The sequence below is a fragment of the Ananas comosus genome, linkage group 19, assembly GCF_001540865.1.
Source record: "Ananas comosus cultivar F153 linkage group 19, ASM154086v1, whole genome shotgun sequence".
NCBI lineage: Eukaryota > Viridiplantae > Streptophyta > Magnoliopsida > Poales > Bromeliaceae > Ananas > Ananas comosus.
In genome coordinates this window covers 9,638,928-9,654,267 of record NC_033639.1, presented here as the reverse complement: position 1 = coordinate 9,654,267, position 15,340 = coordinate 9,638,928, and the positions used below count along the sequence as shown (strand labels likewise).

At 37.7% G+C, this 15,340-nt stretch overlaps 3 protein-coding genes across 13 annotated transcripts; all 3 read left to right on the top strand.

The window, feature by feature from the left end:
* On the top strand, positions 3,160–5,100 carry LOC109725056 (extensin-like). Of its 2 annotated transcripts, none has more exons than XM_020254113.1 (3): positions 3,160–3,521; positions 3,833–4,756; positions 4,977–5,100. In XM_020254113.1, exons 1-3 carry the CDS (start codon positions 3,437–3,439, stop codon positions 5,006–5,008), a joined length of 1,041 nt encoding a protein of 346 aa, XP_020109702.1. In that variant the 5' UTR covers positions 3,160–3,436; the 3' UTR covers positions 5,009–5,100. The 2 variants fall into 2 exon arrangements, with proteins under 2 accessions (XP_020109702.1, XP_020109701.1); XM_020254112.1 differs by having other exon boundaries at positions 3,163–3,521; positions 3,830–4,756.
* Positions 8,722–11,358, top strand: LOC109724891 (haloacid dehalogenase-like hydrolase domain-containing protein 3). 8 transcript variants are annotated; one of them, XM_020253865.1, is made up of 5 exons: positions 8,756–8,866; positions 8,962–9,081; positions 9,181–10,235; positions 10,391–10,597; positions 10,820–11,358. In XM_020253865.1, exons 3-5 carry the CDS (start codon positions 9,978–9,980, stop codon positions 11,129–11,131), a joined length of 777 nt encoding a protein of 258 aa, XP_020109454.1. In that variant the 5' UTR covers positions 8,756–8,866; positions 8,962–9,081; positions 9,181–9,977; the 3' UTR covers positions 11,132–11,358. The 8 variants fall into 8 exon arrangements, with proteins under 8 accessions (XP_020109451.1, XP_020109458.1, XP_020109454.1 ...); XM_020253867.1 differs by lacking the exon at positions 8,756–8,866 and having other exon boundaries at positions 8,873–9,081; positions 9,181–9,232; positions 9,895–10,235; XM_020253862.1 differs by lacking the exon at positions 8,962–9,081 and having other exon boundaries at positions 8,722–8,866; positions 9,895–10,235; positions 10,820–11,214.
* On the top strand, positions 11,473–15,174 carry LOC109724890 (ribosomal RNA large subunit methyltransferase I). 3 transcript variants are annotated; one of them, XM_020253860.1, is made up of 10 exons: positions 11,473–11,512; positions 11,679–11,792; positions 11,909–12,061; positions 12,663–12,888; positions 12,983–13,117; positions 13,343–13,565; positions 13,923–14,109; positions 14,315–14,499; positions 14,640–14,777; positions 14,923–15,174. In XM_020253860.1, the coding sequence occupies exons 1-10, from the start codon at positions 11,488–11,490 to the stop codon at positions 15,049–15,051; spliced, it is 1,515 nt and encodes a 504-aa protein (XP_020109449.1). In that variant the 5' UTR covers positions 11,473–11,487; the 3' UTR covers positions 15,052–15,174. The 3 variants fall into 3 exon arrangements, with proteins under 3 accessions (XP_020109449.1, XP_020109448.1, XP_020109450.1); XM_020253859.1 differs by having other exon boundaries at positions 11,679–11,816; XM_020253861.1 differs by lacking the exons at positions 11,473–11,512; positions 11,679–11,792 and adding an exon at positions 11,797–11,817.

Here is a 15,340-nt window from a genome sequence, read left to right as displayed (position 1 = left end):
TCGAGAGTTCAGATAAAATTTATACATATAAAAAAAGCACCAAAAACATGTCGATGGAGGATTGCTACAATCTTGCTGTCAGGAGCTGCGCAGAAGGAAGATATGTAGCGTGGGAGTGGGCAGAGTACAACACTGATAGCTAGTACATAGCTTTTCTCATAGACAAGTGAAGTGTTGTGTTGTGTTGTGTTGTGCTTTTACCAAAAACAGAAACAAAAACAAAAACAAAAACAAAAACAAAACAAGAGAGAGAGAGAGAGAGAGAGAGAGAGAGAGAGAGAGATGACATCAACACATTGACTGATTCATACGTCCAATCCTGCAAGGACTCGCCCCCCCCCCCCCCCCGACCTTGGCTTGATGTGGCCACGGCATCGAAGAAGATGGTCATAATCCAAACAGAGAGAGAGAGAGCAGAGAGTAGAGAGAGAGAGAGTAGAGTGTTTAGAGGGACGAGAGAGAGAAGAGAAGAGATGAGAGAGATGAGAGCAGGTGTTACGGAGGAGAGAAGAGAGAGAGGAGAGAGGAGAGAGACTGAGAGAAGAGAGAGATAAACTGGTACATATGTTATATGGACTATGTTCTATAAACTGAGGTTCCCATGATCCAATCTTAAGAACTATAAAAATCTGACTACAAATCACTAGATGAGATTTTAGAAACCTACTACGTCGTATTAATTAACAAAATGAGATATATGAAACAATTTTAGAATTATGGTTCACAATCATCTACTCGGTCATGCTGCATATCTTATTGGAATGAATTTAGAAGGACGCATTTAAATATTAGAGTTAATTGTATGCGTACAACTTTCTGTAAATAGATCAAATAACAGATATATATATATATATCTATAAAGTTCAACTTAATTTTCATATTTATTAATAAAAAAGTTTTAATATTTTTTCACATATACCACCGCTGTTAGGATCCGTTAGAAAAGTATAGTTAACTATAAATAAAATATTTAATCATAATTAGTGAATGAGGTAAATTGATCTTTTTATTTCTCTTATATACTGTAATGGTAACAAATAGAAGAGCAAATACGAATATCACTGGACTTTTGTAGCAATAAATATGAAGAGTTAAACTTTATGCACCCGTTTGGTTCGGGGTTAAGGGGTGGAATAACCCCTTAACCCCGAAGTTATTTCCAAACACCCAATTTGGGGGGTGGGGTTAGCTAACCCCACCCCACCCCACTACTCCAACCAAACAAAACACTATTTTACCCACTATCCTATTTATCCCACCTATTCCAACCAAACACTATTTTACCTATATCTAGACTAAACTCAATTCTCAACCAAACATAAAATTACTCTAACCTTACCTTACCATGAATTTAACTCTATTCCTGAAATAACAAGTTTTTACTTAACCCCGAACCAAACGGTTATAGAAATATTATTTACTATTCAATATGTTTGCATGGGGCTGTATAAATTAACCCTTAATATTATAAACTTTAGTTTATTAGAGCTTTTATAAAAAAAAAAAAAAAAAAAAAAAAAAGGGAGAAAATGTTGGAGGGGTAGTGGCCAGTGGGGATAGTTTGTTGCCATTTCCTATGTCTAGTCACTTTTCCTTCTCTGCACCTCATTGTTGCTATATTTGCTAAGTTGTGGAGTTTCCTTTAAAGTTGAAAGATCTCCTTTGCTCCCTTTTCTTTTTCCAACTTTTTTATGGTTACTATAGTTATTATTATTATTATTATTATTATTATTGGCCCATGTATTATTATTTTATTACTTAGAGGGACACAGGGGACTCATGATAGATGCGTTTCATCATTGTCAGGTACTGAGAAAGAATAGTAGGGGGGGTGCCATTAATAATAGAGCGTTCATCTGAGTTTTTTTTTTTTAAAAAAAAATAATTACTTTCATATAAAAATTTAAGTTATTAAAACAATAATATTTTTTAAATCTATATTTAACAATTCTCTCGCAGTTAACAACATGTTAGGATTCTTTCTTATAATAATAATAAGTCTTCATTTTAATTCACGAGTGTCGAAGAAAAAAAAAAAAAAAAATTCTTCTAGGATTAACTTAGTCAAACCAATTAATAATTTACGGGTGCTAAAATTGATGCATTGTGGGCCGCAAAACCCGCAAATTCACTGTTTAATGGCCCAGTTGTGGCCCAGAATTTTCCTGGATCAGGCTCGTAAAATTTTTCGAGCCTTAAACCACATTAGGATATATTCCAAATCAGTGTCTGAGAATAAAGAGTCTAATCGCAGAAAATACAATAATTTTATGCTGAAACAAGGTTTAAAAGATAATAAATTATGTCATGCAAATATTAAGTAGAATTATTATATCTGTCCTAACAATAATAGTATTTGCTACGCTAATTAATTAATATCACCCTCAACTTCCGTGACTCACACAAAAGCCCATGGATCTTTCAAATTCCAACCCCAAATGCTGATCAATATTTATTTTCTTTGTTAATTTATATTTTAGTACTATTTTTTGGGTTAATTTCATACAAGTCTTTACAAATATAGTGAATGACAAATATATTCATATAAAATTCAACTTTTATATATTATTTTTGTAAAAATCCTGATATTTTCAAATATGTCATTGTCGTTAGAATCCGTTAGAAAAATTTAATTAATCATAGGTTAAATACTTAACCCAGTTAGTTTTTGACATTTTTATCCTTTTATATTATGCTGTTGTGGCTTTTAGAGGGATATATTTGTGATGACAAAATTGAAAATATAAACAGTTCTCTAACGGTAACAAATCAGCTGGACATATTTGAAAATATCAAAACTTTTGCAAAGACAACATTTGAAAGTTGAACTTTGTAGGAGTATATTTGCCATTCACTATATTTGTAGGGACATGTATAAAATTAATCCTAATTTTTTATATACTTTTTTGGAGTGGTTCAACTATGTGTTATCCATATTAAACCCAAGCCTGGCCCAACAAACCTAACTTAGATCACAAGCAATCAAAAAGGCCAAATTACATAACCTTTTCAATTTCTCTGCAACCAAGCAAGCACATATGCCAAAACTGAACAAGGAGAAAAGAGGATTCAAATCTTAAAAGAAAACAAAAAAAAGCAAAAAAACTAAACACAACCCATCATTCAAATAAAGATGCCCTGCCCTAAACAACTCCTAAAAACCACAATCTATCACCAATCCATCACAAAGAGGGTGACAAAAAAGTGTCCAATTGAAGAATCATCACCAAAGCTAAGCTCTTTCCACCCCTCACCAACTTTTTTTTTTTTTTTTTTTCCTCTCACCCTTGTGGAGCTCCTCTTCAACATCTTTTGATGGGTGATCCACACTTGTTTAGTCTTTTTATCACTATAACAACCCCATCCCCATGCTTCATAGTGCTTTGTGGCTTCAATAGCAAAGAGAAGTGTCCCCAAAGTGGAGAAGTGACTTATTATGGAGCTAGGGAAGAAGAGCTACTTTGCACCATTTTATCTCATTCTCCACATCTCAATTGTGGTTTCCTTATTCACTCAATGTGGTAAGTATATGCATTCATTAGTTGTAGTCCCTGTTATGCTAAAGCTCAATTCCTTCGCGGGTAATTTGCACCGAGGTTTTAGGTGTAGCAATTACGTTACAATTGCATATCTTTCATCAAATTTCTCGGTTTTGAGTCGGATGTACCGTTTAGATGACACTTATGTAGATGTTACTATCCTATCCGATTAAATATGTATTAGGAAGGAGCGAATTGTAACGAAATCTTAAATTCGACATCAAATTAGAAACTTTTAAAACATAGCACACATCTTTCGATTTCATGCTTTTCTTGCGCTGATTTTATAGAAGCAAGGAGTCTGAGACAACCCGAGAAGCACTTCTCATTGATCAGATCACCGAAAAAGCCGACATCGATGAGGAAACTCGAAGAATCATACTCACCTTCTGACCCATACTATTACTTTGGCTCACCTTTTGTACTACCCCCATATGGTGGTGATATGGGCCCTTCCTCCTCCCCTACAATCAATCCCCCATTTTGCGTTTACCCCCCGGTATTCTCACCACCCCCGCCCTCCACCGCAACACCAACTCCGAGTATCCCAGCTCAATTCTCTCCGCCCCCACCAATTAGCTATTCTCCGTACCCGGTGATCACACCAAACCCACCGGGGGTGATCCCAACCCCTCCAACGGTCACTCCGAGCCCGCCAGAGTACGTTCCAAACCCGCCGGGTGTAACCCCAACCCCTCCAACAGTCACTCCGAGCCCGCCAGAATTCGTTCCAAACCCACCGGGGGTGACTCCAACCCCTCCGACAGTCACTCCGAGCCCGCCAGGGTTCATTCCAAGCCCACCGGAATTTGTTCCAAGCCCACCCGAGTTCGTACCAAGCCCACCAAGTTACGCTCCGGGCCCACCGGGTTTTATACCGAGTCCGCCTGAATTCGTGCCCGGTCCACCTATGTTTCTACCACCAATAGTGTACCCGCCACCACTAGGGCCGCCGCCGCCACCGTCGGAGACAATGCCCGGGTTGTGGTGCGTGGCGAAGCCAACGGTGCCCGACCCGATCATTCAGGAGGCAATGGACTATGCTTGCGGGTCGGGGGCAGACTGCGACGTAATACAGCCCAACGGGTCGTGCTACCAGCCCGACACGCTGATTTCGCATGCGTCGTTCGCATTTAACAGCTACTGGCAACGCACAAAGGTGGCCGGCGGCACGTGCGACTTCGGCGGCACGGCAATACTTGTCACCAGAGATCCAAGTAAGAGGACTTTTTAAAAATCAAATCAAATCAAATCAAATCAAACAAAGTTAAGTTTGACATGCAGCTAGTTGTTACATATGTACAGTTATTGTATTACTGCAACCTACATGTATACATAAGCTCATCCGACCAACTTAATTTAAGACACCATTATTCTACATGATCTTTTTTTTTTTTTCCCTCTCCTTTTTACACCATTTAATTTGCTTTTTTTCAGGCTATGATGGTTGCCATTTCAATCTTTTATGATGATTACGAAGAGGATTAACACGAGCAAAAGTGACTACAGCCGCGAAAAAAACACTTATCAAGCTATACAATTTTTCAAAAATTTTCACTTGNATATATATATATGTACTGAATAAGAACCCTTTTGTATTTAGATGTTTATTATGAAACTATTTTGGTTATTATTTTCTATTTTTGGTTGTAATGGGGGCAGAAGAGCTAGTATCCTGAGGATTACTTATTTCTTTAAGTTGTATTAGCTTTAAGGATAATCCTTTTTTTTTTCTATTCTTTTGATAAAGTTATGTAATTCGTATTTTTCAGGTACTTTGTTTATAATATAGTTAAAGCCGTGTTATCTGTGGCTTGAGCATTTTAAAAAAATTGCTTGTGATTTAATTTGTTTCTTCAATTCTTCTTAAGATATTTTTTTCACCAGAGAGCTTAAGTAACTGAATTACTTAAAGCAGTAAGTTTCAAGTTCGAATCGCAGATTCGCGCCTGGTGTTTGGACATCTCAAAAAATGGAATTTAATATATCTTTTTTACTTTTCTTCCCATCATTTAAAATTCTACACTTTGTCCCCTTATAAAATAAAAAATGTTCACTTCATCCCCTACCGTTAGTAATATGTTAGGGTTCCGTTATAAAATATTTTTTTATACTAAAAATATCCTCCGCCTTCTCTACTGTTGTTTCGCTCTCCTCCACCTCGCCCTCGCCCACATCTTCATCCGTGCCCACAAACACCCCATCGCCCTCCTCCGCCACCTCGCCTTCGCCCTCGTTGTCCTTGCCCACCTCTCCATCCACGCCCATTTCGATTTCCTTCCTACTGTCGCTGAAATGTAGGGGCGACAAGGGTGCAGGAGGAGAGGGGGAGCAGGTGAAGAAGAAAATAGAGAGGAATCACGGCAGATCAAGGCATGAACCGCAGCCGATCGAGGCGGCGGATGAGCAAGGTAAGGTTGGAGACAAAATTGGTGAGAGGCAAAATGATTATTTTGTCATTACAGTTCATACAGACACAGTACTCTCCCGGTGAACATTTTTTATTTTATAAGGAGGTAAAGTGTAAGTTTTTAAATGACAAGAGGAAAAGTAAAAAAGTTTTTGATAGAAAAATTTTATATAATTTAGCCTATATCTTAACCATTAACATATATTCTTATTAATTAGAATCAAGTAATTAATTACTAGTTTTTTTTACTTATTTTTGCATTTAATATCTCCAAACAAAGGGTCAATTGCATTCAATATCTCAATTTCCTCGGCTCCTGTCCCAAACCAAGTGGAGCAGTACCCACCTTTTGTATAGGTGAAATATATACACGTAGTCCCTGTACTGTCACTATATTATAGTTTAGTTACTTAAAACTTTTACTAGGGACTTTAATTTTGAATTATGGTGCATAAATACATTAGGCCAATTTGCATAAAAAATTCACTAATTTTGAGCTTTTGCAAACTGGGCCGTCTTTTTTGATTTTGCAGATTCTGTCCAACTTTTCAACAAACTGACAAAAATACCCTTATTATTTTTTCTCTCTCCTCTTTCTCTCTCCTCTTCGTTTCACTCGTTCTTTTTTTTATCTCTCGCCGAAAAAAATAGCGAAGGCGGAGGCGGAGGCGGAAACGGTCCGCCTCGCCTCTCACCCTCATGCTCTCGCTCTCGCTCTTGCCCTCGCCCACGCACCCCCCACCTTCCTCGCCTCCAACCCCGCTGAGGCCGCACCGTGACTTTTTTTTTTTTTGCTTTTTTCTTTTCTTTTCTTCTCAAACTCTCCTCCACCGTCTCCGACGACGGTGCCTCTTTCGCCCTTCCCCGCCCTTCACGTTCTCTCCCTCTCCCTCCTCCTCTGCCGCCTCCGACGACGATGCATCTTCGCCGGCGCCGACGCCGACACCGTAGAGGCCACTGCGGCGCTGTAGCTTTGGAGTGGGGCGTTCTTAGCGGCGTCGTAGGCCGGCGCCGTGGCTGTTGGCAGAGAGGGTGACCAAAAAAAATTATAGAAGAAATAGAAAAAAAATAAAGATAAAAAATTATATAAAAAGAATGATGAAGATGAAATTTCATCGTTAACTGCAAAAAAAATTATAAGTTGCACTACTTAAAATGTAAACTGCAGTTTTAAGATAAAAATTACACTTTTAAACAAAAAATACACTCTTTAGAAGATATTTACACTGTTTTTTCTCTTATTGCACTCTTTTAGATATAAACTGTATCCATTAAAGTGAAAGTTATACTCTTTAAACAAAAATTGCACCATTTGAGATGTAAACTGCACCCCTTTAAAAGATATTTATACTGTTTCTCCTCTTGTTGCACTATTTTTTCTCTGTTGCACTGGTATTTTTTTTAAACTGTGCAATTTAAGAGGAGAAACAGTGTAACAAGAGGAGAAACAGCGCAACAAGAGGAGAAACAATGCAACAAGAGGAGAAACAATATAAATATCTCTTAAATGTGTGCAGGTTACATATCGAATGGTGCAAGAAGAGGAGAAACAGTGTAAATATCTCTTAAATAGTGTAATTTTCGTTTAAAGAGTGCAACTTTCATCTTAATGAATGCAGTTTATATCTAAAAAAATACAATAAGAGAAGAAACAGTGTAAATATCTCACAAAGAGTGTAATTCTCGTTTAAAGAGTGCAATTTTTATCTTAAAACTGCAGTTTACATCTTAAATAGTGCAACTTATAACCATAATAGTGCAACGTTTTTTTAAAACTGTATAATTTTTTTTAACGGTGCAATTTCATCTTCATCCTTCTTTTTCTATAAATTTTTATCTTTATTTTTTTTNTTGCTTATTCTATAATTTTTTTTTGTCACCCCTCCCTGCCAACGGCCACGGCGCCGGCGACGACGCCGCTAAGGACCCCCGCTCCGAGGCTGCAGCGCCGCAGTGATCTCCACGGTGTCGGAGTCGACGCCGGCGAAGATGGGTCGTCGTTGGAGACGGCAGAGGAGGAGAGAGAGGGAGAGGACGAGAAGGGCTGGGAAGGGCGAGAGAGGCGTCGTCGTCGAAGACGGTGGAGGAGAGTCGGAGAGGAAAAGAAAAAAAAAAAATTCACGGCGCGGCCTCGGCGGGGTCGGAGGCAAGAAAGGTGGGGGGTGTGCGGGCGAGGGTAAGGATGCACCAGACAAAATCGTAATAGGCCACCTCCGCTTCCGCCTCCGCCTCTTGTCTCCGCTGCTATCTGGGAAGAGAAAGAAAAAAGAACGAGAGAAAAAAAAAGTGGAGAGAGAAAAAAATATAAGGGTATTTTGGTCAGTTTGCTGAAAAAACGGAGCGAATCTGCAAAAACAAAAAAGATGGCCCGTTTTTGCAAAAATCTAAAATAAGTGGATTTTTTATGCAAATTGGCCAATACATTATAAATAATCAATTTTTGGTAAATAATTATTTTCTCTTGTATTAAAACAGCACCTCCGCAATTAGTAGAAAAGTGTTTACTGTTTAGGAGTTCAGTAATTTTAAATTAGAACTCGATATATATTAAGAATGAAATAAGTATTTAAAACTGTAAATTTAAATCATTAACAATGTACGTTTGGTGGTGTTTGAAATAAGAGAGTAATAATTGTTGACAGATAATTACTTATTTTTAAAAAAGTTTAACACAACGGTATATTTTAATATTATATATTCAACCCTTATCATGGTCAAAACGTACATGAACCAAATTGTAATATTGGGATACTACAGGAACTAAACATACATTTTATTTCTCTTTTCCCTTGTCCTAAAAACTAGGGACTTCCTCCCCTGGTATTGAGAAACCATTTATCACAAATCCAATTAAAAAAAAAGCCAACAAAACCTGGAGCTCACGAATTTTTGCTTAGATTCGTTCAATTTCTCTTGGGTATGTGTTAAAAATTGTAAATTTTGTACTAATTTTGCATTGGAAGCTCAGCCCCAAGTAATGATGGGACCTCTCTTCTTGTTGACTATTTATAGATAGATTGTTGGAGAGCAAATTTCATCTGGGTTTTAGCTATCTCTGAAGTCCTTTTCCAATTTCCTATATTTTTGTTCTGATTTGTAAGTAATGGGACTGATAAAGGTGTGATCTTTGAGGTGGGTTCTTTCGATTCAAGCTAAAATCTTATGTGGGTCCGTTTTGGGGAGCATTTTTAGGATTTTTAGTTGGTTTATGAACTTGTTCTTCTGTTTCAGTGGTAGTGGAGCTGCTGATTCAATTTGAATCTGATAAGCCATTGGGTTTGAGGTTAAATACTTCTTAATCTTTTGTTTTTGTTTTGTTTCTGGTTCTAGCTTTGTTGTGAAATCAAAAGGTGTCTTAAAAGTTGTATTTTTTTTAGATGATGTAATAGATCTACATGCAAGCTTTTAGAATCAACTATGTTCTTGTTTAATTTTCATCTTTTGGTACTGGTGGCAACTTTGATTTGGTGTTTTATTTGGCTTTTGCCACACTTTCTAACTGATTGTTGTTAATCTTGCTTCTCTCTTTAAGCCTCTATTTATCTTCTTTGTGTTGTTAATCTCATGCTTCACTTGTTGAGTTTGATGGATAGATGTTTTGTGCTCATCTTATTCTTCAGAAGCCAAAATAGAGAATGATTGTTTGGGTATTGTTAAAAATGGTCATGTAGAAGCCAAAATTAGGTTTCTTTAATTGTTAATCTCTTGATTGCAATATAACCCTTTCGACGAGGCTCTGCTTAAATTTAGTAGTATAATTTGTTAATCTAGTACTGTTTCTTTAATCCTGTCATAAGTTATTACTTATCTTCGGCAAAATATGTTGCCATTTTACCTTGTCTTCTTCGATGTTTTCTTTTGTTATGTTCTTCGTTCTCCCCTCACATCATGTTGTATTAGGAGACACTATAACAAACTAATTTGATACCTCAAAGTCCTTTTCAGGTCATACAATTTAGATATCTTTAGTAAAACAGCTTCTGGAGAAGCAGTAGGAGCTTTGATTCTTTTGTAGCTACAACTTAGAAATGTCGATCCTGTCGAAGTTACGCTGCATCACTGTGGATGTCACGGGTACTCTAATAGCTTACAAAGGAGAGCTCGGCGACTACTACTGTATGGCTGCTAAAGCAGTAGGATTGCCATGCCCTGATTATAAAAGAATGCATGAAGGTTTTAAGGCTGCGTACAGCGATATGGCAAGAAGGTACCCGTGCTTTGGACATGCGGCGAAGATACCGAATATCGATTGGTGGAGATCATGCGTCAAGGACTCCTTTGTCAGGGTAAGAATTATGTTCTGAGATATGTACGTATATGTACACACTCTTTTTAGGTGTATATTTTTTGCATGCGGCTTATGAATTACTTCAATCAATTGCAGTATTGTGAATGACTAATACTTATTTTGCATGTGTTTTGGCAATTGATTATGCTGCAGGCCGGCTATGAATACGATGAGGAGACATTTGAGAAGGTATTCAGACGCATATATTCGTCTTTCGGTTCCTCGGCCCCGTACTCGGTATTTCCTGATGCTCAGCCCTTCCTGAGATGGGCACGTCAGAAGGGTCTCACTGTCGGAATTGTTAGCAACGCCGAATACCGTTATCAAGATGTTATTCTTCCTGCTTTGGGTCTGAATAAGGTTACCTATCATCAGCTCGCGTTTCATATTAAATTTAGACTCGTTGTTTCGATGGCGGAACAAATTATCTTGCGATAAATTGTTCGGTTCGGGGATTTAATTCTCTCTTTCGCATTAAACTGAGTCATCCAGGAAATGATGGGCAAAAGTCAGGGATCAAACCACAATAAGTAAACATTCACTTTATAGTACATTGACAATATACTACTTTTGTTGTTCCAGGGATCAGAATGGGACTTTGGGGTGTTCTCGGGCATCGTCGGGGTCGAAAAACCCGATCCGAAAATCTATCAAATCGCATTGGAAAAGGCGGGAAATGTAGCACCTGAAGAAGTACTACATATCGGGGATAGCATGCGGAAGGACTACATTCCGGCCCGCAGCATAGGAATGCACGCGGTGCTTCTGGACAGATTCAAAACACGAGACGCGGAGAGTTGGAGAGAGTCGGGCGCGATGGTGTTTCCCGATCTCGTCGCCGTTCAGCACTGGCTTACCAAGGAAGAAGTGATAGCAGCTGGCCAACAAGGATAGAGACAGCTTTTGATGTACTAAAAATGAAAATTTTAGACTAGTATGGGGGGAATATGTCAAACTCTTTTTACCCCTTTATGTGGTTATATGGGAGATAGGTCAAAAATAGTCTCTTTTTCGACTGGATGATGAATATTTGGTGTTGATGAAGGGTGCTAATGCAATATAATCAATGATGAATGATGTAGTTTATGCGCAATTAAAAGAAAAATCCAAATTTATGGCTTTTTCTTAGTACTAAAGTAAGTTGCTTGAAGGTTGAAGGACACACTAATAAGAGATTCTCATGTATTTAGTATTCGGTGTGAGAGTATTGGATTGCATGTTTTGAAAAGAAATGTGAATATCATTCTTCCATGAAAAATGACTCAGAATCCACTGGTTCGATTTCTAACTTGGAAAAAAAGAAGAAAAATTTTGCAGTTCAATGGGTAGCAGAACTGAAATTTAAGACAGATTAAAGAAGCAGTGGTGAAATTAACCCAATTTGTAAATGTACCAATTTTCAATTGTACACTCAACTAAACGATAGTAAATATAATTTCAGATACCAATCATCAAGTGCTTATTCAACTGCGCCGGGCTCAACATCAGCATACAGTTTATGCGTCTGCGCCGGGCTCAACATCAGCATACAGTTTATGCGTCAGCCGTCAGATCCGTACAATCTACTTTTATTTCATGAGTTACTCACTGAATCTATTAATCAAATATTAATCAAGCATTTTAAGCGCTAACGTCATAAAAAATCAGTGCACACACATCCTATGACTGCAGGCCTGCTGCTCCATCCCACTTCTGTTCCCATGATTGCTTTCCATCTTCCTGCTCGCCTCGCCAAATCCTTCACCTCCCTTTCATCCTCCTCTGCCGCCGCCGCAGCCGCAGCCGTAGCCGTCACCTTAGAAGAGATCACCGCCAACCGCAAAGGTTCTTCCTCTCTCTGCAAAAAAACAACTGATTACTCTAAAAGCTTAAGTTACCACAGAATGATATTTGAGTTCAGAGCCTGATGCTCTATTACTCGGCTAACCTTTATCATGTTTGATGAAATGTTTCACCCAATTTATGAAATGCTATGTTGTGGAAGTAAATTGAGGATCATAGGGGCTTTTCTATTTCACAAAGGAGCGTGAAAATTTCGATACTCAAGTAGTCTATCTTGTGTTCGATGAAATGCTTGACTCAAGTTATGTGATGGTATGTTGTTATATGGCTTTTGAGGGTAACTCAGATCGAGTTTACAGACATAAGTACGGGTGGTGGATGATTTGAATTTGATAAAATTGTGTAATGCAGTGGTACAACTGTAATCAGTCGAATATACATACATAGACGCTATTATATTTTGAATATATATATATATATATATATATATATATATATATATATATATATATATATATATATATATTTGTGTTACACAGCTAGCATATATGATAAGTTGTTACTAAGAACACGCAATTGAGCCGTCCTTAATCCTGGCTTCGTGTAACAAGTTAACACCGTTTTTTTTTTTTTTCGCTTTTAGGTTTGGCAAAAGTTGTCCTGAAGAAAGGAAAAGCGCAAATTTTTCGAGATGGGAATCCGATGGTGTATAGTGGTGCCGTAGATAGAATAATTGGTCGACCGCCTCCGAGAACTGGCGATGTAGTGCTAGTAGCAGACGGATCAGGAAAGCCGATTGGGTGGGGTCTTTACAATTCAGTATCAATGTTTTGTGTCAGACTTATGCAGCTAGAAGAAGAGGCAAAAAGGTAATTTTGAGTTTTTACTACTTTAGATGTTCCATGTTTAGCATAATGAATTACTTTTTTCCATGTACTATTCTCTTTTTTTTCCCCTTCACAGAGATCCCTCTTGTGCTTTGAACATGGAAAAACTACTTGAAACAAGAATTTTTGCTGCGATTGATTTACGTCAAAGTTTGGGTCTACCCTCAGCTGACACAAATGCATACCGTCTTATTAACAGTGAAGGGGATAGGTATCGCTTGTTTTCTGATTTTTACGATTTTCACGAATCAACATATCGCATTTCAAACTACATTGTACGCCATTTTGTGCATCATGCATTGACGCATGTCAGAGCATTAATGCCTACAATATTGCGAATTTAGTTGCAATGCGTATTATTTGTAGACTTATTTGCTCGTATTCTTGTATGAAAGCATTTATTATTGAACTTTCTACATGTTTGCGTTCCATGCAGACTTTCTGGCTTAATAGTGGATATTTTCGGTGATGTTGCTGTTATCGCTTCATCTGCAGCTTGGGTTGAGAAATATAGAAAGGAAATTGAGTTCCTTGTTGGTAATGTTAGTGCTGTTAACCATATAAAATGGAGATCATCAACTGATATTTTGAAAGAAGAGGGCCTGGATTTATCGGAACAAAACGACTCTAGTCCATCTCCATGCTCAGGGAAAGTGAAGGTGCAGCATTGTAACTAATATTCTTGCAGTTTGAATTTCTAGCAAATTTGAATTTACATGGTACCGCGTTAACTTTCATTAGTTCAAAAATCAGTTCTATTTTCAATGTCAATCAAATGACGTAAAGTCAGTTCTGTACTTACGATATGTTTTGTGCATCGTTTGAAGATAAAAGATTTTTTATAAGACACATTAGAACTTGGTGAAAATAACGAACTGTTTTGCAATATATATATATATATATAAGAAAAAACGAAGCAATCTAAGTATATAATCTACCGACAACTATGTTTGCTAGATATTTTGGTACCCAATCTTGGTTTGGTAGCTTCACTTTTTATATTTACTTGGTTTCAGGTAGTAGAGAGTGGCATTTGTTACTCAGTCTCATTGGATGGTCAGAAAACAGGGTTTTATGCAGATCAGCGTGAAAATCGCCACCTCATTTCCTTACTCTCAAAGGATCAGAGAGTGCTCGATCTTTGTTGCTATAGCGGCGGTTTCGCTCTTAATGCTGCAAAGGGTGGAGCCACTAATGTCCTTGGTAAAATACTGTAAGCCAGTAAACTGCATAATCCTCCTATTTTAATTGAATTACAATTTGCGATATTAAGTGAATCTTATTGGATCTTATTACTTGCGAGCAACCGATATAATACGTGAACTTTGATCTGCATTACATTGTAACATAGGCACTGGTGATTATTTCAACACGGAAAATTTAACATTGTAGATGTGACCATTTTCAGGGATTGATTCCTCGGTATCTGCCTTAGAGCTTGCGAATGAGAATATCCTTCTCAATAAGCAGGATCCTGAAAGGATCTCATTTCTCAAAGAAGATGCAACCGAGTTCATGAAAGGTGCTGTATCCAGAGATGAATCATGGGACATAGTAATACTTGATCCTCCGAAACTGGCACCGCGAAGAAAGGTGCCTTCCTCATTGCTTTATTCTCAAGTTTGCTTCTAGAACTTAAATTTCTCTCGAGTACTTGATTTTGTAAATATTCCACACAGAAATTTCTCTCGTAATATGATGTAGGTAATTGTTTCAACTGTCGCCCTTTTTAGGTGCTACAAAGTGCGTCGGGCATGTACAGGAATTTGAACTCACTAGCAATGCAAGTAACAAAGCGAGGTGGGCTACTAATGACGTGCTCGTGTTCAGGAGCTATGACTCAAAGTGGTCTGTTCCTGCGAACTCTTCAGGCAAGTTGTGGTTTTTGTTCCAAAAGATATTTTTTCTCACTTGCATGATATTGTTACAAACATTTTCTCAAATTGGCGACCGCAATATCACGGTATATGCAATAAATGATAAGTAATTTTCTCATTCTAAGCATATTTTGTAAAGGGTGCTGCATCAATGGCGGAAAGAAAAATCACGGTTCTACGTCAAGCTGGGGCAGCCTGTGATCATCCTATCGATCCGTCGTACCCGGAAGGCCAATATCTTAGCAATTTCTTGCTCAGAGTGATGTGAGAAAACATTGTAAACATAAGAATCTTTTTTCTCCTTACTATCTTTTGTTGTAATTTCTTACTTTGTCCACAGTTGATTAAATTTCATGTTGTGCCATCAATTTAGCTTCTTAGTTTACGATAACTACTATTAAAATCTTGCATGTCATTTTCTTCTCTCTTAAACTACATAATGTAGGGGAACTGCTGGGTTCTTCTTGTTCATTGATTTACAGGGCCTGGTAAATAATTCAATAAATTAAACTTTTCATTTTTGGTTGGATATAGATATGTTTGTAGCCTATTTTGTA

Bases quoted from the DNA above. Each gene is read 5' to 3' on its own strand.
- LOC109724890 (XM_020253859.1), top strand. From the start codon at position 11,488: ATGAAAAATGACTCAGAATCCACTG. The intron at 11,817-11,908 runs GTTACTCACTGA...CTATGACTGCAG, and splicing joins AATCTACTTTTATTTCATGA to GCCTGCTGCTCCATCCCACT. The intron at 13,566-13,922 runs GTGCAGCATTGT...ACTTGGTTTCAG, and splicing joins CATGCTCAGGGAAAGTGAAG to GTAGTAGAGAGTGGCATTTG.
- LOC109725056 (XM_020254112.1), top strand. From the start codon at position 3,437: ATGGAGCTAGGGAAGAAGAGCTACTTTGCACCATTTTATCTCATTCTC. The intron at 3,522-3,829 runs GTAAGTATATGC...CTGATTTTATAG, and splicing joins TTCCTTATTCACTCAATGTG to AAGCAAGGAGTCTGAGACAA. The intron at 4,757-4,976 runs GTAAGAGGACTT...GCTTTTTTTCAG, and splicing joins ACTTGTCACCAGAGATCCAA to GCTATGATGGTTGCCATTTC.
- LOC109724891 (XM_020253869.1), top strand. From the start codon at position 9,978: ATGTCGATCCTGTCGAAGTTACGCTGCATCACTGTGGATGTCACGGGT. The intron at 10,236-10,390 runs GTAAGAATTATG...ATTATGCTGCAG, and splicing joins TCAAGGACTCCTTTGTCAGG to GCCGGCTATGAATACGATGA. The intron at 10,598-10,819 runs GTTACCTATCAT...TTGTTGTTCCAG, and splicing joins CTGCTTTGGGTCTGAATAAG to GGATCAGAATGGGACTTTGG.